The sequence below is a fragment of the Pinus tabuliformis genome, chromosome 5_2, assembly GCF_031772625.1.
Source record: "Pinus tabuliformis cultivar Carrire ecotype Pingquan chromosome 5_2, CPIR1, whole genome shotgun sequence".
NCBI classification, from domain to species: Eukaryota; Viridiplantae; Streptophyta; class Pinopsida; order Pinales; family Pinaceae; genus Pinus; species Pinus tabuliformis.
The window spans coordinates 824233551-824258192 of record NC_142306.1 but is presented as its reverse complement, the minus strand read 5'-3'; the positions used below and the strand labels follow the sequence as shown (position 1 = coordinate 824258192).

Here is a 24642-nt window from a genome sequence, read left to right as displayed (position 1 = left end):
TCCCCCACGGCTACGCGTACAATCCCCGCTTGGTTCTCTCAAGTAATGGAGGTAGACAACTCGCAGCCTGACCCTACAAAGGCATCAGAAACAACAGAAGGAATAGGTGATACACATGATATGGAAGAAGAACCAGAAAGCATAGATATTGGGGATTTGGATATTCTTGGACTAGAGCAGGCATGCAAAACAAAGAATTATGACAAAATTCTAGAGAGACAGCTGGAGAATCTGGAAGTAATTCTCTCCAGGGCTCAAAGACAAAAATCACTAGGTATTCAAACTAGAAGCCTCTGGGACGGGAAAAACATCAGCAAAGATAACAAAAAGAGAGGAAGAAAAATGGATCTCCAATGCACCATACACATTGGGGAAATGCTAGTGGAGTCAGGAAGGTACTCCAAGCTCACAAAGTATTACAACTCTCTTTCCAACCTTCCATCATGAAGCTCATCTCATGGAACATCAGAGGGCTCAATGGCCCTGGGAAATGCAGACTGATTAAAAATATGATAAAGCAAGAAAAGCCCCAAATTCTCTTTTTGCAGGAAACTAAATGTAACTCCATCTCTCTTGACCGAATTGTGGCAAAAGCTTGGCCAAGTATTCAAGTAGCAGCAGTAGATGCCTCTGGCGCCTCAGGAGGCTTGGCAATTATATGGGATGCTCGTACCATTGAGCTCAACAACACACATGCTAACAAGAATTTCCTTCAAGCCACTTTCCACATTACAGGAACCAATATACATGGTCTCTTAACTAATGTATATTTTCCCTAGGAGGCTATGCATAAGGTAGAACTTTTGAATACCCTTTCCTCAATCAATGCTGATAGGTCTCATCCACTCTGGATCAATGGGGGTGACTTCAACATGATAACCAAGATGGAAGAGAAGCGAGGAGGAAGGAACAATCTGGATAAGGAAAGTAATAATCTAAAAGAATACATTCAAAGTAATTGGCTTATTGACATGCCCTTCAACAATGGACTTTATACCTGGAATAATAAAAGAACAGGTTCCCAACAAATTGCATCTCGCCTGGACAGATTCTTAATCTCTGACAATGCAATCCACTTAGGAGGAGACCTCTCAGCTTCAATACTGCCATTCTCAGGTTCATACCACTGGCCAATCTCCCTTCAATGGTCTCGACCAGGCAATACAAGCCGCAAGCCTTTTCGCTTCGAGGCTTTTTGGATGACACATCCGGACTTCGTTAATCTAGTAAATTCGGAATGGACCAACTATACTCCACCAAATGGTACAAAAATGCTCCAATTTCAACAGAAGCTTAAATACCTCAAAAGTAAAATAAAGCAATGGAACCATTCTTCGTTTGGTAACATTTTCCAGGCTCAAATAGCACTCGACCAAGATATGAAACGGCTGCAGCAATGGATCATCACAGAGGGCAGAAGAGAGGAATATTTGGAGCAGGAAAAGTCTCTTGAAGAACAGATCTCAGAAAGGGCCAAACAAGAAGAAACGCTCTGGAGGCAAAAATCAAGAATCAGGTGGCTAAAAGAAGGGGAAAAAATACAAGATTTTTTCACAGAACCACTATACAACGCAGAATGAATAACAATATCACTCACATACAAAATGAGTAGGGGATAAGAGTGGAAAAACATGAAGAAATTTAACTTGAACTTCTCAACTACTTTAAGCAAGCTCATCAAGAACCATAGGTTGATATAACGCGAGCTATAGGAAAAATTACAAGGAACATCCCTAAAGTCATCACAGAGGAGCACAATCAACTTTTACTTAGGCCGATCGACTTACAGGAAGTGGAAAATGTTGTACATCAACTGAAAGAGGGAAAGGCATCGGGTCCTGATGGGTTCACTTCCAACTTCTTCCATAATTTTTGGGAGTTAATTAAAATGGAAGTCTGGCAGGTTGTGGAGGAATCGAGAACATTGAGATGGATGCTGCTAGCTATGAATGCCACATTCATAGCGCTAATCCCAAAAGAGGCTCAATCTAATACCCCTGACAAATATCGGCCCATTGCCCTGTGCAACGTCATCTACAAGATTGTTTCAAAAATCGTAGCCTCAAGACTCAAACCGCTATTACCATTTCTCATATCGTCGGAGCAGTCTGGATATGTAGAAGGCAGGCAGATTACGGACGGCATAATCCTAACTCATGAAATCATCCATTCCCTGAAGAACTCCAAGAGATCAGGTATGCTCCTTAAAATCGACCTCTCAAAAGCCTTTGATAGCTTAAGTTGGGTTTATATTCAGAAAATCCTAATTGCTTTTGGTTTCTCCATAACTTGGACTCGCTGGGTCATGAGTCTCATCTCTTCCTCTTTCTTCTCAATCTTGATCAATGGAATCCCCTCTTCACCTTTCCAGCCATCTCGGGGAATCAAACAGGGAGACCCTCTCTCCCCTTTCCTCTTTGTGTTAATGGCGGAAGGTTTAGGACGAAGTATTAAAGCTGCTCTATCTTCCCAGAAGCTCAGAGGCCTATCATTTCCTAACACTCCTGCCTTCACCCATCAGCAATTTGTGGATGACAATATTCTCTTCGGTCACCCTTCAGTCCAGGAAGCTCATCACTTCAATTCTATATTGTCAGATTTTTCAGATGCCTCAAGAGCGAAAATAAACAAAGCCAAATCTCAGCTATTCTTTTTCCATACTCCCGCTATCACCCAAGCTTCTATAGCTCGAATCCTTGGATTCTCAATTGCCACTCTCCCTTCCAAGTATCTTGGTGCTCCTTTGACTGACTCTGCTCTGAAACACTCCTCATGGAGGTTGCTCTTAGAAAAGTTGGAGGCGCGCCTATCCTCCTGGACTCATAGGACCCTCAATATGGCCAGTCGTCTCGTCCTGATCAAGGCGGTTCTCCAATCCATGCCGTTGTATCTCTTCTCGATCCTAGCTGCACCCAAATGGGTTCTCAAAGATATCAAACGTATACAGAGATCCTTCCTGTGGGGCAATACTGAACAAAAACGCAAATGGGCTCTAGTCAAATGGGACACAGTTTGCCTACCAAAGTCTGCAGGAGGAACGGGTCTGTGTGATCCTTATCACAGCAACGTTGTTATGGGCGCTCGCATTTGGTGGAAATGGCTCACTATGCCATTCACCCCCTGGGCCAACCTTTGGACTGCAAAGTATGCTAACAGTCGACCCACAGAAGAAATAATCCAAATTTCAGAAGTCAGCCCAGGCTCACTAATATGGAATGCGGCCAAGCAACACAAGCTCTTAATACAGCAATATAGCTTCTGGGAAGTTAAAAACGACAATACATCAAGGTTTTGGGATGACTCATGGTAGCAACAACCCAAATTGAAGGACTTAATCTTACCTCATCAAATACCGGAACAGGAATTGCAAACATCGAGCACAGTCAAGCACTTCTGGCTTCCTTCCACAATGCAGGGGAATAGGCAATGGTGTAGCACAGATTACATATTCGGACAGGGAACAGAATTAGCAAAACAGATTCTAGGAACTGAACTAACAAAGAGAAGAATACAATATTCAGAGGAAACGGATGTTCTTAGATGGGGCTATGAGGAAAAAGGAACCTACACTACAAGGGAGGCATATCACATCATTATGAAGGAACACATTGTCAAGGATCCTCTCTGGAATAAAATATGGGACCCCAAAATTTGGCCGAAAATCTCCACCTTTCTATGGCTCTTATGTCACAACAAAATCCTAACATGGGACAACCTCAAGAAGAGAAGCTTCCACGGCCCCTCCTTTTGTCCCAACTATAAGCAAGAAGAGGAAACCACTCAGCATATTATGAACTCTTGCCCACTAGCGCACAAGCTCTGGGAAAAGGTCAACTTTAGATGCCAAAAGGATGGACGGATACAAGGCGATATTATCTCTACTGTTCGCAATTGGGCACAGAACCCATTCAAAAGCAAGCTTTTAAACTCCTTATGGAAGTTAATACCGGGGTTTCTCATGTGGACAATCTGGAAGGAGAGAAATCGACGTATCTTCAAGGATCAATCTATGCCCGTGGAATCTCTTTGGAATACAGTATGTCAGAATATCAAGGAAACTTTACTTCTTCAAACTTGGTCTGAGGAGGACTTCCCCTCCCTCCCACAGGAACAAACCATATGGACAAACTGGAATCTACAGTGGAATCAAGAAATGATAATCAAAGGAAAGACTCAAGCAAAAAGAAGTACTCCAGATAAGTGGATTCCTCCTCCCCGTCACATGTTCTAGCTAAATTTTGATGGAGCCTCGAAAGGGAGTCCAGGAAATGCTGTATTTGGAGGAATAATCAGAGATCATATAGGTAATCCTTGGCTAATCTACCTCGGCTCAAATGGATGGGACACTGACAACTCAGCAGAATTAGAAGGATTATGGCAGGGTCTTATTTTAGCCCATAAACATGGACTATTCCCACTTGTTATAGAAGGAGACTCGCAGATCCTTATAAATATGGTCACCAAAATCTTGCAGGGAACACCCTCAGGTAAGGTGAGAAACAACTGGGGAATGGTGAGTCGATTAAAACTCATTGAAATCTAGCTCTCCTCCCACAGGGCTATCAATCTCAAGCACATACGACGGGAGGGAAACAAAGTAGCTGACCTACTGACAAATATAGGAGTAAAAAGGGGAAAGGCTCTACATATAGCTACGCTCTCTACGCTAGCCACTAAACACCAGAAACTAGAGTATAAGGAATTGGTGAAGAGTGAAATGGCTCAAGAGGAAGAAGAGCACCCGGATGCGGGTAAAACCCAAGATCATTAATGGCCACCATTCGGATTGCTAGCGCTAGGACCTGCCAGGCGGTGGGTTGCGCTCTGCTCCAGGCTCATCTCAGACGAAACCTGGCCAGCGTGCATGCTGCAATAAATGGCCCCTCAGGCCGAGATATGGAAGTAGATGATATTCATATGGCACCTCTCGAACCCTCTGTTCATCCCTCGTTCCTTAGCTTCTGTCCACCTTCGGCTGGAATTTCTTGCAGCAGAACAGTGATAGGGAGATGATGTTGGCTCCTCTGTTGTATTGATCTCGGAAATGGGCACCATTTCTCCCACTCCAGGCACTGCCCTTTAAATCCTGCTCAGGAGCCCTGTATTCACAACTCGTTCTCCCTCCCGTTCGCTTGTCCAGCTGATTTGCACTCCAACCTCACTGGTATGGTCCGTCATCACATGAGGAGTCGTAGAGGAGGAACCCGAGGAGGCAGCGCTCGCCCTCAGGCAGCGCAGAGCTTGGCTCCTGCCTCTCCCCCTCAGCACCATGAAAACTCGCCTCCCCCCAAGTCGCCGCATAGTCACTATCCCCATAAGCGCAGTGGGCAGGGGCAAGGGTCGGCCTCGATGGCTGCCCACAGCAATATTAGGCTCCATACTGCAATTTCTCCTCTGCGTCCAGGCTCTATCCCTCACTCGACCCAATTCAGGTTCTAGAGTAGTCTGAATAGACCCATCATAACTGCCAATGTGACTATTGTTTTCTCTGAAGAAGATGAGCAGAACAATGACCAAGCGAGGAATTCTGAAGAGCATTCTCAAGAGGTGAGAAATCCGAAAATGGGTAGGGGTTCTAAGAAAAATTCGAAGGATGATGGCGGGGGCGCAAGCCACAGCAGACTGCATGGTGGAGAAGCTCACGCAGGTGACATTCAGCGAGCTGGTGGCAGCTCTGCAGGAGCTGCAATAACGATGGGGTTCGTTGGCAGTTCGAGCAGCACCCAGCATGCAAGGGGGCCTCCAGGTGGTGCAGTGAAAGGCGACGTGGTGGAGAAGGATGAAGATTGGGACCAGTATGCCTGCCTCATTGTCGAGGAGACACCTGACGAGGATGACAACAAATGACGCCACCTGGCATCCGTTGCCACCCACGAGCCAACTCAGCCTTCTGCTGCTGAGGATTTGTTGTTCTGTTGTCGAGTCCGGTGGTGCTGAGTTGTATCTTTTTCTGGGTTTTGCTTCAAAACATGGATCCAAGGCCTATGTATGGGTTTCCTTTGGTGACTCTCCCCGGATATATGTTTGGTCTTTTTGCAGTGTCAAACTGGGTTCCCTAATCTAGGGCAATTTCGACTTTCTTGATGAACTCTAGCAACAGCGATTGAGGCGGAGCCTTAGTGTAATTATATTTTTTGTTTTTATTAATAGAATTAGCCTGACATAGAAAAAAAAAAAAAAAAGATTTTACCCTGCCACCCGGACACTGGCATGGAAATTTATGTAGTAACCTTGGCAATAAATATTAAAAATATTAAAACAATAAAATGTTTATAATATTTTTTTTTAAATAATGTTTTTAAAGATGTTAGTGTATTAAGTTGTGGTAAACTAAATTTATAAAACTTTAAAAAATTAAAAATTATTAGATTTTTATTCATAACCCATCTCCAAAATTAGCTCATGAAATTTTTTCATTCTCTAACTGTTTAGTTAACCCATAAGGCTTCAAGAATGTACGTAGGTTGCCACTCAAAGCCCGGGGCTACACGCCAAACTTCTGTGATTTATAGTCCATCAATCTTGTAGCTGAGCTCTCAGATTCAATGAGGATGACCATCCAATCGTGTAGATGTCATCTAAGCTCAAAGGTTGTAATGTAAACTTTTGACTTCTTCAAATACCAATGTTATTAAAGGTGATTCTTTCATCATCAACGTCAACATCAAGGAATGATGGACATTACTTTATCCAACTTTATGACGTCGAAACTTAAAGTGCATCAGTCCATTTCAACCTTCCATGTATATTTATGGAGTGTTTCATCCGTCTTTATGGAGTGTTGCATCACAATATGTGCCATAGACATACTAATGCCATGTTACAGTAATTAACCATGTGCCAATGCCGATAGCTCAGAATAATTTGCAGAGGTGGCATCTGCAGGATCGGGCCTTCCTTCTATTTCAAGAAAATGAAGGAAATAATAACGTAATTTACCATTAACCAATACCTTATGATCCGCAAATTTTGTTTAAGATTTATTGCCTCATTTTCTGCCTTGCTGACGTAGCTCATAAGCCTTCAAAAATCATGGTAATGAAACTGAAACTGGTTATGTTTTAGTTATTTGCAAAATGTCAAAAAAATAAAAATAAAAATGTACCACTGATAGTGATGACAGTTATTGAATTGCAGAGATGGCTGGACAAGTTTTCCATTTCAAGAAAAGAGAGGAAGAAATAATAAAAGATTTCACCCAGGCCCTCCAGGTTCGTGTCGCAAGTTTCATTCAAGATTTACGGCCTCATTTCTACCTTGTTCATGTAGCCTCAAGAATGTATGTAGGTGGCCACTCAGAGCCCGGGGCTATACGCCAACACTTCTGTGATTTATAGTCCATCAATTTTGTAGGTGAACCCTAAATTCAATAAGGATGACAATCCAGATATGTTGGGTCAGGTTGATATTTAGTCTATTGGTCATGGAATTTAATCCTTTAAGGTTAATCTCATCCAAATTGAGGAACGTTTCAAAATTATTGAATTTAGAAGTGTAAGTATATATTTCTGTGTTCAATTTGGAGTTGATAACTGTGTTTTATAAAAATGATACTTAAATAAAAAAACATTAATAATTTTATTAAAGAAAAGTAATAAAAATATTTCACTTATTTTTAACTATAAATAAAATATTCCACCTGACATATTATAAAAACGAAAAGTAATATACATGTTTGGTTTGACTAATTAAAAGTATAATAAAACATCTATATTCTGAGTGAAACAACTAAAAATATAGTAAAACATCAATAATCTCATTTTTGGTGTCCATAGTAAGGAGAAGTGGTAAAAACATTTCAGACTCACTCTCAACCACGAATAAAATATTTCCATGTTCATATGAACCAACATGTTCGATTCGGACTGATATATTGGACAGGACGGAGATATAGTCCCGAAACTTAAAAAAAAAAAAAAATATTTAAAACTTAAATTATAACTGTATATACATTATATAAAATAATTAAAAAAAAGAGTCTTACTATTTTACGCTGACATAAATTTTGATCCATTTTATATATTCAAAAATAAAATATAAACAATGAAAAATTAAATTATAAGTGGTCTCTTATATATATTATGAGAGGATTAAATCTATTGAGGTGAAAATATTTTGTTCATATTTTAAGCTTTAGAAGGAGTTTTCATCTCAAGAGATTTAATCCTTTTTGGTTCTTGCTATATCTGCAATTAAGACTAACATAGATTCATCTTAAGTATGGATCTAACATGAGTGGAGAAAGATCAAATCAAATTTCTTCGCGTGTAAACTTCTCATTGTGTAAATTATATTTTTATTTTATTTTTTATTATAAATATATTTTTAAGTATATGTCAATATTAATTCATATTAAAATATTTTATTGATAAACCACACTGAATATATTATTATATACAACATTAAAAAAATATATTTTATTTTTCCTACATATAAATATATATGACATTGATATCTATATAAATTAGTTAATATAGATCTTCAAATAGTTTATTTAAATATCTTATTAAAATAATTTTTAAATAAACTATTAGCGTGGGTCCACAATGTCTTACCCGCGCCAATCACTGAGATCCTCAAAAGAGCGTGCGACCATTGGCGCTCTGTCTCAGAACAACACCCGCGCCAACCAAGTTTGGTAATGATTTTTGACAAACACGCGCCCAGATGTTTTTTCCCTTCAGATCACGAAGTCTTTTGAGGATAAAGTTTATCTGATAGAGGTCGAGAGTCATCATCTATCCTTGACATCTATCTACAGAGGCTTTTCGGAGATAATGCCAATCCACAATGGGTGTCCTGATGTATTGTATCTTCCTCCCTTCTCCATCTATAAAAGTCTGTCCTCATGCATTAGACAAGCTAGTTTCTGAGTAATGCTAGTTGTGATTATGCTTGTCTTGAGTGATAGTGAGAGTCTTGAAGCATAGGGAGGTTATGCTGTCGGAAGTCTGAGAGAGAGAAGGTCTATTGCAAGACATACATAGCTGCTCGCCCAGCCAGAGGAGAGGTTCAACGTCAGAACCTTGGTTGTATCTTTCTCTGTTGATTATTCATTAATAAACGACTACTGTTATGGTTCCAATCTCATTGTTCATCATGATAATGTTTGATTTATTTCCTTTCTGACTGAAATATAGTTGTATTTTAGTGGATTTTATGCTTGTATTCGCTTCGTTCTTTGCATGTGCAGGTATCCATACGCGGGGATCGCAAGGATTGTGACCTGCCGGAGCAAGGGAACGGGAGTATCAACTCTTCTTCGACATTAGCGTTGGACTCCAGGTTGGTTCTCATAATCCACTTTCAGTATGCAACTAGGAACTTGCATGGTAGCGTGAATTGATTGTTGCTAGACCCATTTTGGGCTAGTGGGATCGCCTCTGTCCGCAGAGGGGATTTACCTCTCCAACAATTTGGCGACTCCACTGGGGAGGAGCTATTTGTTGTTTGATTCATAAACCTTGGACGGAGTCTGAAGCACGACCAGGCAGCCTTTGAAACGCTATTGCTTTGCATTAGCGGAGTAGATCAACGCCACTTCAGTCGATCTCCGGTTTGGTTTATGAACCGAACGGCTTGGAGTTTGTCTTGCATGTTAGTTTTCTCTTGCTTGCTTGCATAAATGAGCTTTCTGGGTCAGCTTTAAAGTTGTTTCTTGCTGTTAGATCTGTCTGAGTACTGTTGACCAGACCCTGGGCTGCTTTGTTTATTTTTTGGGCCAGCAAACTGTGTTGGCGCGTTTTTTTCCCTGACAGTCGCGCCAGTTGGCGCATGTTGCACAACAACAACTCGCGCCAATTCCTTAATAGCGCAAGTTTCAGGCTGACAGTCGCGCCAGTCCTGTGAATTTTGCCAGTCTGTTTGTTGGAAGCTCTTTAAACTCAGATTTTTGTCTTTTTATATCCTTTGCAGCCTCTGGAAGTGTGTTGGACCTCTGTTTGACTGGGTTTTACCTTTATCCTTCAGTTGTTTGCTTATTTCTATCGATTTTGTATCTTAGCCCTAGAGTACCTAGTGGCTTTGCATGTCGAGCCTTCTGTGGGAAGTTTTGGTTCTTTGATTGTCCAGTCGACTCTTTGGTTGTTTTCCGCACCTATCTAGTGGTTGTTAAAGCTTGTTATTCTGTGCTTCGAGCAATTCACCTCTAGCTTGTTTGGATTTTGCTTGACTTCATTTGAACTTAGATCACATGGTTCATTGAAAGTCTTTGCGCTTTTCCTTGTTTTGACAGTTCATCTTGGTGTTTCAGAGTTGGTTCTATTTGCATTGAGTGAATTTTGTTTGTTCATGCTTGTTAATATCTCTTGAGATTTGTTTAAATGCATTATGCCATTTTAAAAGAGGAAAAAACAAAAGATCTTTTTGCATTATATTAGTTAGCATTTAATGTTATTTGTTGCTTTTAAAAAGAAAAGAAAAGAAAAAGTTTCATTTCTTGTTATTAGCTGCATTAGGATCTTTGTTGATTGTTTATTGTTCATTTTGTTTGTTTGAAAATTTCAACTCTCCTGTAGTTAGAATTCATTGAACGAAATGATATAATTTTGGCATATAGTTTGCATTTAGGAAGCTTTGAGAGATCACATACGGTAGGACCAAAAAACTGAAACTTAACTGAAGATCAACTGTAAAATAAACCGAATGAATCTAACAACGCATTGGAACCTAACGCACATATTCTAGAGGTCTAGGCTAGAGACGTGTTTCAGCGTCGTTAAACCTAGTCACTATTGTTTCACACTACGGTTCGGTGATTCCTCCTCTTGTGACTCGATAGTGGTCTAGCACGGACTGAGCTCCCATGTACTGTCGCGTATAAAAGGAAAACCCCACTAGGTTATCATCCTTTATCCATAGGAAGCCGAGTCTGCCGCCTTACAAGCCGTAATGCACTGAACACAGCATTCGGGAAGATTGACTGCAGTACGGGAAGTCCTTGGTTTTCATCTGATTGCCAAGGTGTATAAGAAGTTTTACGGATTGTTTGGTAAACCCTTTGCCTAGAGTCTCCAGAGTAGTCACTTTTGATCCTTTTCGGACTCCTTAAAAGAAAAGGTTCTAGTGAGCGTCTTGTCACTTCATGCTCATTAAACATTCGAAGGAGACTAGAGTCATCTTTTTGTCCTTTTCTCGACTCTTAAAACATGAAAAGGTCAAGTTGTGTCTTTGCGTCCTAAAATTTATTCGGCCTCGATAACATTTACCCGATTAGACTTTGTTTGCGTTAGTTTGAGTAGGGCTTTTGTCTCGGTAGATTCCCTAGGTTTTGTGAAGTTTCATCCTGGCGGAATTACCAATTTCATCTTCCGAGATACCGATTGTGAGTACAACTCTTTCTCTGGTTCCAAGTATACAACCAATTAGTTCTCGTGCCCCTGGCGACGAGACTTACGAGTTTCATTGGAACCCTGTTTGGGAACCTTCTGAGGACAGTGTCCCTTTTTGGGACTATACTTCTCCTCGTGTTTCAGTCCCACCTTCTTCCTCTGACATGGAAGACTTGTCCCCTACTACGACTGACGAGTCCGTTGCGACGAGCGGTGAAATTCCCACCTCAACGGACCCTACACCTATCAGTAGTACTCCTACTACTGGTGACCTACCACCAGGGTATAAAGCATTAAGGGATACTATGCCCTCTGGAACTCCTTTCATAGGTTCTATTTGGTCACCACTCACTTTTCCCACCACGGAGCCTTTTACTCCGCAAAGTCGCAGTGCGTCTGTTACCTCAATCACAACCGCTCCAACGGTATGTGCAGCCTCTTCGACTCCTATTTTTAATCGTCCTTCAGCTTCTTTATTCGGAGTCTTTGATCCTACGTCAAATGTCCCAACAGAGGGGCCATACGATCAGTATTTGCCGTCTTAACCGATTGTTGAGGTATCAGTTCCATTGTCAATTCACTGGGGTTCCACCTCTTTTCATGGTGGCCAAGTGTCGTCTGCGCAATCTCCCAGACAACCTCCTCAAGACCAATAAGGGCAGTCCTTCCATGGAAACCCTTTTGCTTCTGGTGGTCTATTTTTCTCTTCTTATGTTCAACCTTCTAGTAACTCAGGTCAATCTTCTGTTCAACAAGTCCAACCTGGTATCCAGCAAGGTTATCCTACTGGACAAATTGGTCAATCATCTGTTAACCCAAACCAACCCAATGTCCAGTATGGTCCAATATCTGGACAAGCTGTTCAACCACTTGGTCAGCCCACCGTCCAGTATAGTCAACCTTCTGGGCAAGTCGGTCAGCCTCAAATCCAATCAGGCCAACCAACTGCCCAGCCCACTCAGCCATCTGGTCCGTTGGGACAACCTTCAGTTGGGCAACAACAACTCCTTTCCCAGCAGGTACAACCTTCTGGGCAGGGAGGTCAACCTCAATATCAACAAGGTTATCCTTCCGGCCAGATAGACCAACCTACAGGACATCCTTCTGGCACTGCTCAACCTGGTTTTTTCCCCCAGGCTGGACCCCAGACCCCATCCGGTTTTCAAATACAAGCTGGAGTTCAATCTCAACAGACCTATCAAACTCAGCTTGTTTCTCAAACTCAGTTTGGAGTCCAGCCACCTTATGGTCACCAGCAACCTCAAGGGCAACCGTTGTTTGCCCCATATCAAAATTACCAACAACTACAGACGAATCCTTATCAGACTTATCCGCTACCATATGGTGCTTCTACAGGACCGTTTGGTAATCTATGGAACGCTGGGGGGCATAACCCAAGTCCCTATGGACAAAACCCTATGGGGCCAAATCTGTCCGGACCAAGCCCTTGGGGGCAACCGCCAGCTGGTTGGAACCCTGGTGCTCCATCCCAACAGCAGCCCCAGATGTCCTTTAATCCTCAATTACCTTTCTTAGCAACTTTAGAATTACCGGATGTGTCTAAATTGACCAATGATCCTATTCTTCATAACCCATATTGGCCTCCGGTTCCAACGAAAATTCCCGGTGACTGTCCAAAATTTGATGGTAAAGCTAATGAAGATCCACAAGCCCATGTCATGACTTATCACCTTTGGTGCTCATCCAATTCATGGCTTGACGATTCAATTCGGCTTCGCCTTTTTCAGCGGACTCTCACTGGCTCTGCAGCTAAGTGGTATATTGAGCTCAATCGCGGATCCTTTCAGGATTTTAACTCCTTGGCTATGGCATTTCTCACGCATTTTCAGTTACCCATTCGATATGAAACGGGTACACACCTCCTCACATCCTTAAGAAAAACGACGGCTATGCATATCTCTGACCATATCCATGAATGGAGACGGCGTAGACGTATGATTAAATTTTGGATTCCCGACCAGCTTCTTACCAATTGGTTTACGACTTCATTCGTTCCTCTAATAGCTCGGGACATTGCAATGGGGGCGTGTGTCACTGAAGAGCAAGCTATCGCGCACGCTCAGTACCTTGACCTGGTTTACTCTCAGTCAGGTACATTATATGATTATCTGCCTGATGCCCCAAGACCAGGAACATCTAAAGCCCCGCCAACACCAACTGTTGACGGTATTATTGGTTCAGTTAGTTCATCCTCAAAAAAGAATCCCGCAAACCCTGGGAAGCAAAAATCGACTGCTTCGAATGAACAACCTTTCCAGGTAGCACCCATTTCGAATGTTACTTCCGAGGTTAATGTCGTCCAATCCACCACGGCAGACAAAGCCTCGAAAGGAAAGAAGAAAGGGAAAGTGAAAAATAAACCAGATCCACCTAAACCGGAAGCCCCTAAGCCTCCACATGAGGACGGTGCTAAACGCAAACCCAAGTATCCTTGTCTTATCTGCGATGAGGATCACTATACCAAGGACTGCCTGAGGCGGTCCGAAGTTAGTCGTTTGTTGAAAGGCGCCCCCAGGACTCCTGCGATGCTTAAAGAACCCTTTCCCTCACAACAAACTCAAAAAACTCAGATGGTGGCTGACCCTTCTCAGCCTCCCTCTTCCTTCGGTTCTCAAGTGTTTATGGCTGGAACGATACCTGTTAATATCAGTACTCGAACAAAAGATTATCCGCCATCTGCCGGGAAGGAGCCTGAGATCCCCTCTAGTGCTCCACCGTTCAGTTCGGGTCCGCTCCACATTGAGAGACCTACTACTGAGACGCCTCTTCGACCCCCTCCAAAAGGAGTACTCCGGAAATCTTCTTACAACCCAAATGCTCGTGCTGCACAGCACTACAATATCGTTGAGGACTTAGCACAGACTCCGTCGGCTATGTCCGCTTTAGAAGTTCTCCAGAGCTGCCCTTCTCAGAGGAAGTCCTTGCTATCCGCTATTGGTGGCATAGACCCGGCCGATTCGGATTTAATTACTTTTGACTTAGAACGCCATACGCAGAGACTGCCTCCCCAAATTGCTTTCCTTATACAGGTTATCATTGATTCCAAAACAATTCATCGAACAGTCATTGATGAAGGTGCTTCTACTTGCATCATGTCTGTTGCCTGTTGGAAAGCCATCGGATCCCCGACGCTGAGCCAGTCTCCCACAACCTTGGAAGCCTTTGATGGAAGAGCATCCCGTCCTTATGGTATACTCCAACGTTTGCCCATCACTTTGGAAGGGAAGACGGTCGAAATGGAAGTTGAAGTCGTTGACGCTACTCTTACCTACAACCTCCTTCTCAGACGTAGCTGGATCTACGCGATGAAAGCTGTTGCTTCATCTCTATTTCGTATCATCCGATTCCCTCATCAAGGGAAGATTGTTACCGTAGACCAGCTATCTTTCTTCGCTTCCTCTTCTGAAGGTAACATCCCTTTTGTGGAGCATACCTCGCAATTATCTGAGAGTCTGGGAGCCGGACTTTTTAAAGATCCTGCTCTTATGGGTGTTTTTCCGCTCCCACCTCCTAACGTCGCCTCTGTTAATATGATTACTACTTGTTCTGATCCATGGATCATTCCTCCCACCGACCAAGTAGATTCTTGGGGCGACCAGATGCCGTTGAGTCCTGCTGAACTCAACTATGTTGAAATTATTGCTGCATCGGCTCCTTCTTCTGAACTTGCTCCTTCGAGCACGATTCTCCATTCATTTGATCCATCCTCAGGGCTTGTAGATAAAACTTCTTCAGATCCTTTACAAGAAACATTCTCTTCCGATGAAGCCATTATTGAGACTATGTCTCTCGAGGAACTTCCTTGGCATGATTCTCACCATCGTTCCTCGTTTCTCCCTGCCCCTCAGGATATTCTCACTTGCCTTGAGCAGTTTTCTCCTTGCCTCCCATTACAAACACCTATTCAGATCTATCAGGTGTCTTTTGAAGGGAATATGGCAAACATTACGCAAACTCAGCCCATCAACATCTCTGTGAAACCAGGGATTGTCGAGCATCTTCACATTGGAGTCACTTGTACTCCGGAGGAGATTCAACTGTATTCTAATCTTTTTCGCGAATTTCGTGATGTCTTCGCGTGGTCCTATGAAGAAATGCCCGGCATTGATCCCAGTATAGTGGTGCATGAGATAATCACCTACCCAGGTGCTAAGCCTGTTCGCCAACGTTTACGCCCTGTACACCCCCGAAAGGCTGCAGCGATTAAGGCCGAGGTAGAGAAGCTTCTTAAAGCCGGTTTTATTTATCCTATTCCGCTCACAGATTGGGTTTCAAATATCGTCCCTGTGACTAAAAAACAGGGTACAATCCGTGTTTGTGTCGATTATCGTGATATAAATCGGGCCTGTCCTAAAGATAATTTTCCCACACCATTCATTGATCAAATTATTGACGAGTGTGCCAGAAGTGAAATGTATTCTTTTATGGACGGTTTTTCTGGCTATAACCAGATCAATATTGCTCCCGCTGATCAACACAAAACTGCCTTTATCTGTCCATGGGGCACTTTTGCCTATAAGAAGCTCCCTTTCGGTCTTAAAAATGCCGGTGCTACCTTCCAGCGTGCAATGTCTTATGCGTTCCATGACATTCGACACATTGTACAGCCTTACCTGGATGATCTCCCTGCTCATTCAGCCAAACGTCAGGACCACCCTAAGCACCTTCGCGAAATCTTTCTTCGCTGTCGATACTACCGAATTAGGCTTAATCCTCACAAATGTGTCTTCTGCGTTGAATCTGGCCGACTTCTCGGGTTTGTTGTTTCCCGAGAGGGCATCCGTTTGGATCCCCTTAAAGTCGAGGCTATAGTGAATCTTCCTCCCCCTGCTTCTTTACAGCAATTGCAAATCTTGTAGGGTAAAGCAAATTTTTTACGTCGTTTCGTTCCAAACTATGCCAAGGTGGCCAAAGGTTTTACACGATTACTAAAGTGCGATGTCCCTTTTCATTGGGATACCACTGCTCAGGAATATTTTGAGCGTCTCAAGGGCCTCCTTGTTTCTGCTCCATTGCTCCGTCCTCCGAATTATTATTGCGACTACACTCTGTATTTGGCCGCCGCCGACACCACCATCGGCATGGTTCTTGTCCAAACTAACGATGATGACACTGAGCATGTTATCTATTATCTCAGCCGCAACCTTTTAGATACGGAAACTCGATATGCTTACGTCGAGAAGTTGGCTTTGTCCGTTGTTTGTGTTGTCCAACGTTTCCGTCATTATATTCTGCTGCATACTACCACTGTGATTTCTGACTGCAACCCCATGACGTATATATTATCACGCCAGTTGCTGGGGGGCAAGTACTCAAAGTGGATTGTTATCCTCCAAGAGTTTGACTTGGAATTTACCACTGCCAAGTCCAAGAAATCCCTTGTGTTTGCTGAGTTAATTTGCTCTTTGCCATCTTCTTCCGGATCAAATTCCTCTCACATAGAGGATCAAATTCCGGATGAGACCTTATTCCTCATTAGCACCCTCGATCCATGGTACGGAGATATCATTATATATCTGCAAACGTCCTCCTTTCGCCCGGGCATGTCCAAAGACGCTCGGCGAAGGATTCGTCATCAATCTCAACCATACCGTATCATTGGCGATACATTATATCGTCTCGGCGCCGACTCTGTTCTCCGCCGTTGTCTTACTCTCGAGGAGGCTGAGCGGGTCTTGAATGACTGCCACTCCGGTGCCTGTGGCGGTCATATGTCTGGATATGCTACTGCCCAAAAAATCCTCCGCGCTGGCTACTTTTGGCCCTCTATCTTCAAGGATTGCATCCTTGCCGTCTGCTCTTGTCATGAGTGCCAGATATACCAGCGGAAAATGTGAGCGCCTCCTACTCCATTGCACCCTGTTGTTTCCGTCGGCCCTTTTGCAAAATGGGGCATTGATTATATGACCTGTAACCCTCGCTCGGCTGGGGGGGAATGCGTTTATTATCGTTGCCGTCGATTACTTTACTAAATGGGTCGAGGCGATGCCTACATTAACCGAAGACGGTCACACAGCGGCGCAGTTTTTATTTAATCATGTTATTTCGCGATTCGACGTCCCTCAAGCCATCGTCACTGATCAAGGGAAGCATTTCCGTAATCATATGATGTCAGAATTAACAACCCAGCTAGGCTTGCAACACGATAATTCAACTCCATACTACCCTCAGTCCAATGGCCAAGTTGAAGCTATCAATAAGATTTTGGTTACAATGCTTCAACGTACCGTTGGCATGCATAAGTCTAACTGGCATTTGATGTTGTTCCCTGCTTTGTGGGCCTACCGAACCTCTGTGAAGGACGCCACTGGTTTCACTCCATTTCAACTAGTTTATGGACTAGAGGCTACCCTTCCAATTGAATGTGAAATCCCTTCATTAAAATTAGCTGTCGAGCTACTTCCCAACACCACTCCGTTAGAAGAACGCCTTCTTTACTTAGAACGGCTAGATGAGACTCGTCGCCTGGCCTCTTTGGCCATCGAAACACAAAAGAAGCGAGTCAAGACTCACTTCGATCAGACCATACGTCCACGTTCTTTTGTTGAGGGAGACTTAGTCCTGCTCTATGATCAGGCAAAAGATAAGCTAGGAGCAGGAAAGCTCGAGTCTATGTGGCTAGGCCCTTACATTGTCAAGAAAGTTCTGCAGAAAGGGGCCTACGAGCTGATTGATTATGAAGGGAACCCTCTTGGGAAGCCCCGAAATGGGCTTTATTTGAAAAAGTAATATGCGTGATGCTGGTACATTTTATTTTGTACATACATGTACTTTAGCAACTGTGTTGTGTGTGTGTGTGTCAATTTCAAAGGCGTAACTGCCACTTATTGTGTTTTCGCTTCTTGTGCAGATGTCTGATGCACCCTATGTTGGTTTCGCTGATGGTGCCTGCCGCAGTACTCGCAATTTGTCCTCTGCGGCGTGGGTGATCTACGATCCTCATGGCGAGCTGATAGATTGTCAGGGTGTGTGTTTGGGTCGTACTACTAACAATGTCGCCGAATACTGTGTTGTAATCGAGCTACTTGCTGAAGCAATTAATCTCGGCATTCGTGCATTGGTAGTGAACCTGGACTCTCAACTTGTCGTCCACCAGCTCAACGGGCAATATTCCGTCAGAGACCATCGCATTCTAAGGTTGTATTTACATGTGAGATTGTTAGAAAGGAACTTTGATTTTATCACATATCAACATATTCCATGACAATTAAACACATTATCTGATGCATTGGCTAATCATGTATTAGATAGACATTTGCGTAATTTGTAACCAAAACAGTATACAAGCAAGCACATGAAAACACAATAATAAACCATAGGCATATGTATATATATACGTGTGTGTCATAATGCGTGCGCCACGCGCATTACATAATCCAAAATATAATACATGTCCAAAACTCATACGGCCGCTAACAACATGTCTCTCAAAAACATGCAAAAATGAAACCTAGGCGTCTAATCACGGTGATTCTCATGATAGCATGACACCGCTCGCACCAAACGTCTTAACAGACGATGGACGCAAGTAGATACTCCCACCGTGTGCCTCTGATACGCTCTGGGCACATCTGCCAATCTGCCATAATCTGGAATCCCTCGAGTAAGTGCCTCAAGGTTCTGTACTAGATCATCATCCACATCACCCTCTACCTGAGGGTCGGCTGCAGGTTGTGCCCTCCGTGCGATGTGAGACAAGTCATCTAGTCGCTCTGCACCAACATCTGCATACATATATATATCTGTTGTCAGAGACTGGCATGTATTACAAAAAAGAAACTTAAATACATAAAAACATCAAAAACACAAAGAGTTCTTACCTAGCTCCTCGTCCGAGTCTTCTCCCGCAGGCAATGGGAGATCTGGATCTCCAGTAAAATCCGTGCCTGCATAGGGCTAGTCCTCTATGACGATCATCTGGTGACGGAGCCAAATGAAGAACTCGGGCCTCCAGGCCATCTGCTGGCCCCCTCCTCCTCTGGGCATGAGTTCTGACCATCGAGTCAACCTCGGCTCCCGTGGCGCTAGATCTGCCACTATACCGCCCTGAATCCGGAATATCGGCAGTCGCTCCAGGAAGAAAGATACTATGATAGATCCGTATCCGAACTATTTGTTGCCACGCTTACATTTGGTAAGCTGCCTCTTGATATTTGTCATCACTGCCGTGGCCCAATCAAACAGTGTAGGTTGGAGACACTCGGTGGCCAGCAGCAAATGATTCTTGCTAGCCTCGTGGGGCGCCTGTACCCCAGCCATCCGTGTGATAGTGAATAATATCACTCGTAGCACCAGGTCGGGAACCGTGATAATATCTACTTTGGCACTGTTTGATCCAAACTGTGCCCCAGGACAAACTCGTTCCATCACCTCTCCCATCTTCTCCCCGGAAGGCCTACTACCAGTCAAGATGGGTCGTACACCTCTCCGCGATAGTCCAGTGATGAAGTAGACATCGGAAACATCTAACTCCAATGTCTGATCTTTCAGGCGGAATACCTGATCCTCCGTATCCCAAGCATCCACGATAAATCGCAGCAACTCAGGTTGTGCACGTAAATATGAGGTGAGGAAGAATTTCTTCAAGCCACAGTCTCTCAAAGCATCCATGCATGCATCATCCTCCATTGCCATGGCATCTATGGCATCATGCTCTCTTTCTCTCCATTCTACAGCCATTCTGACGAATCCCTGCAACCATAAAGCCGAAATTTTCATCATTAGATCACTGGTGAGACCGAAATTGAAAGAAATTTGCAAAAACAACGGCTAAATTCATGGCAAATTTAGGTCGCGCGGTTGGCGCGACTGTTTTCAAAACAGTCGCGCCAAGGTCGCGCCCCCTTTGGGCAGAAAATCCCATTGGCGCGATCCCGTGCGGGAAACTCGCGCCAATGGCGCAACCCTAAGAATTTGCAATTCCTCTGGCAGGGGACTAATCTATGGATGAAAAACTAAAAAATGGAACGAAAATGAAGCTAAGGATGAGGCCTCTTACCTGCTTTAAATGGCGGCTTGAATGCTCTCCTGGATTGATCGCAATCAGCAGTTGAAGTTTGCACCCAAAACCCTCCAATGGTAAACTCACAAGGTAAAAAGTGAAAAGTAAATTTATTTTTTACCATTTCACTATTTATAGCATTTTTTGACCTAAAAATACATTAAAAATGATATTTTTTGAGTATTTTTGGAATATATTTATGTCGAAGTGGGTTTTACGTTGTTTTTGTATGATGACAGGGGTTGGTGCAACTCAAGCAACGAAACGAGCTCCTTTTCCTACTTTTTCAAGCTCGGTAAAACATGTGAAAAGGTTACTTTAAGGTCTGCTTTTAGCTCTTTTCTGACCGTTTAAAGAGGAAAAGATTGCCGAGTTACTCCTCTTAACTCGTTAAACGTTAATAAGGGGCGGTCGTTTTAAGTTCTTTTTGCCGACTGTTAAAACATAAAAAGATTACCGGGTTTTTTTCGTTTCAGGCTCCTTAATGGTTATGAAATGACGTGGTTTTGATCGCTTTTTTACTTTTTCAGGTCGAAATCACTATTTATGAAAAGTACTCCTCGATCGTAATGGTCGGGCGGTTCTTTCGAGCATTGTTTTATACTTTTTTGGGCTCGATATTACGAAAAAGGACACCCCTGGAGTTTCCTTTTCTACTGTCTTTTCAAACTCTCTAAACATGAAAAGACGCCGAGTTCTTCCTTTGTCAGACTCGTTAAAACCTGATGACATCGGATTTTGTCGAAATGACACATCACAAGCACATGTTATCCCCGTCAAGCTTGTTAAAAATAATTGGGGTACTCGCCAGAAATGGCGGGGGAAAAAAAGGAACCATAATTACCATCGTGTCGGCAGTATGTCGCTCTTGAACATGGCACTTCTCTGCTTTCGTGTCTGGGTGGGGATATCTCATCTCATTTTTTCACTTGCCTCCGTGGATTTGGGTAATCCTGTTTGACCTCTCATCTGCTCATTGCCTCGTCACCATGACCTCTGATACATTGATGTCAAATACTGCCAATTCCACTGTCGTGCTGCCGATATGTTCAAGAGAAGTTGACCTCTGCAAAGAAACAACCTCCCTCTGATAGCTCGCACAATCTTGATTCACAACATTATCTCTCTGTCTCGTGTCGATGATGTGGGAAACATTATGGCCCACCTTCGATCAAGGTCACTTCCTGTCGACTTCAGCTCATTATCCAGGAAGTTGATCTAGAGACTCCCTTCTGGTGCCTTGGAGCCTGCATGCCTCAATGGCAGGTTCTTCGTGTTCGACGTGAGGTTTTCATCATTGGCCTCCAATCGAATGATTCTATGGGTGTTCGACGTCAGATCACTAATTCGCACGCCATAGATTGTACCTGTAGTACCTTGAGGGCCATTGTCATTATTGGTGGTACCTCTCGCGTCTGTTAACAGTTTCCAATATTGACTGGTAATCAGACGATGTTCATGCATGTTCGACTTCAGCTCATATATTCGCATGCTTGAACTTGTACTTTTGTTCGGGTCGAGATGGAGCGCAAGACCCTGGATTGTGTCTGTTGTAATCCAGGCGTGATTCTTGATACATGACTCATTCACTGGATGGCTGCGACCATACCTGAGTCGATTCATTGATCCTAACCAGATGGCTGCGTCCATACTATGGATCTAGATTATCATGTACTCTCTTATGGATGGCTGCGACCATACCACATACATCATGTATTTGAGCTATCAGTTGTATCTCTCAATGCAGATTCTCGGCGGCAGCTACATGTGTTCTTGTAAAGCATTTCACCCCTCTCTCTCTCGGGCCTCATACTTTAGGGGGCATCTGTTACACAGTAATTTGTCACCATTGGTCACCGTCCCTGTTACCCCTGTTTCCGTACGTTGGAGGACGCATTCCGGGACCTGTGAACAGTGACATAACCTAAAAACACTTGCATTATGTTCCCCTGAGTATGTACTTCATGTTCCCTGAAGACACCTTCTGCAAAATATCCCTGAAAAGTGCCCTTTTCCCATTAGCGCAGGTCCACAATGTATTACCCGTGCCAATCACTGAGATCCTCAAAAGAGGGTGCGACCATTGGCGCTCTGTCTTAGAATAACACCCGCGCCAACCAAGTTTGGTAATGATTTTTGACAAACGCGCGCCCAGATGTTTTTTCCCTTCAGATCACGAAGTCTTTTGAGGATAAAGTTTATCTGATAGAGGTCGAGAGTCATCATCTATCCTTGACATCTATCTACAGAGGCTTTTTGGAGATAATGCCAATCCACAATGGGTGTCCCGATGCATTGTATCTTCCTCCCTTCTCCATCTATAAAAGCCTGTCCTCATGCATTAGACAAGCTAGTTTCTGAGTAATGCTAGTTGTGATTATGCTTGTCTTGAGTGATAGTGAGAGTCTTGAAGCATAGGGAGGTTATGCTGCTGGAAGTCTCAGAGAGAGAAGGTCTATTGCAAGACATACATAGCTGCTCGCCCAGCCAGAGGAGAGGTTCAATGTCAGAACCTTGGTTGTATCTTTCTCTGTTGATTATTCATTAATAAACGACTACTGTTATGGTTCCAATCTCATTGTTTATCATGATAATGTTTGATTTATTTCCTTTCTGACTGAAATATAGTTGTATTTTAGTGGATTTTATGCTTGTATTCGCTTCGTTCTTTGCATGTGCAGGTATCCATACGCGGGGATCGCAAGGATTGTGACCTGCCGGAGCAAGGGAACGGGAGTATCAACTCTTCTTCGACATTAGCATTGGACTCCAGGTTGGTTCTCGTAATCCACTTTTCGTATGCAACTAGGAACTTGCATGGTAGCGTGAATTGATTGTTGCTAGACCCATTTTGGGCTAGTGGGATCGCCTCTGTCCGCAGAGGGGATTTACCTCTCCAACAACACCCATACACCCATTCACTGTCAATGTGAGCTTTTTTGGTAGGTAAGCACCCACAGAGATTCTTTTGGTAGGTCAGCACCCACAGGGATTTGAACCAGTGACCTATCGCAAGGAGTGCCTTAATAGTACACCTATTCACTTGGTAGGTAAGCACCCACTCACTTGGTAGGTAAGCACCCACAGGGATTTGAACCAGTGACCTATGGGAAGGAGTGCCTTCACAGTACACCCATACACCCATTAGTACACCCATTCACCGTCAATCCAAAGCCTCCTGAGCTTTTTTGGTAAGCACCCACAGGGATTTGAACCAGTGAAGGAGTGCCTGGTAAGCACCCACAGGGACTTGAATGAGTGAAGGAGTGCCTTAACAGTACACCCATACACCCATTCACCGTCAATGTGAGGTTTTTTAGTAGGTAAGCACCCACAGAGATTCTTTTGGTAGGTCAGCACCCACAGGGATTTGAACCAGTGACCTATCGCAAGGAGTGCTTTAATAGTACACCTATTCACTTGGTAGGTAAGAACCCACTCACTTGGTAGGTAAGCACCCACAGCGATTTGAACCAGTGACCTATGGCAAGGAGTGCCTTCACAGTACACCCATACACCCATTAGTACACCCATTCACCGTCAATCCAAAGCCTCCTGAGCTTTTTTGGTAGGTAAGCACCCATCGCAAGGAGTGCATTAACAGTACACCCATTCACTTGGTAGGTAAGCACCCATAGGGATTTGAACCAGTGACCTACGGCAAGGTGTGCCTTAACAGTACACCCATTAGTACACCCATTCACCATCAATCCAAAGCCTCGTGAGCTTTTTTGGTAGGTAAGCACCCACAGGGATTTGAACAAGTGACCTATCACAAGGAGTGCCTTAACAGTGCACCCATTCACCATCAATCCAAAGGCCCGTGAGGCACACATTTTTTTTTTAATTTCTAATTACTTTACATCATATTCAATTTTTTTTAATTATAACTAACATTTTTTTGAAGCATAATTTATTTTTATTTTAAAAAACATATGTCAATTCAAAAGATACTTAAATATACTTACACATCCTTCCTACTAAATTATAAAATAAACTATGAAATAAACAGTTAAACTCAATAAATTTCTAATAATATATATAAAAACTATGCCAAGATCAACATTCTCTGCTCTGCTAAAGCAACTTCGGCATATGGACAGTAGCCAATGTTTGTGCAAACCACATGATAATGCTGGTTGGTGTTACGTGTTTCAAAATGATATATATAAACCTTACCAAGCAACCACCCTGTCTACGACAGCTTTTATACATATGGAAGGGCGCAAATATTTAGACTTTTTTAGAAACATTGACATGACGTAGATACATACTTGTTTCAATAAATAA

At 43.2% G+C, this 24642-nt stretch overlaps 1 protein-coding gene across 1 annotated transcript; it reads left to right on the top strand.

The window, feature by feature from the left end:
* The first annotated feature begins 884 nt into the window (after positions 1-884).
* LOC149161839 (uncharacterized) lies at positions 885-1580 on the top strand. The gene has a single exon (XM_089435017.1). It carries the CDS (start codon positions 885-887, stop codon positions 1578-1580), a length of 696 nt encoding a protein of 231 aa, XP_089291143.1.
* The last annotated feature ends 23062 nt before the right edge of the window (positions 1581-24642 follow it).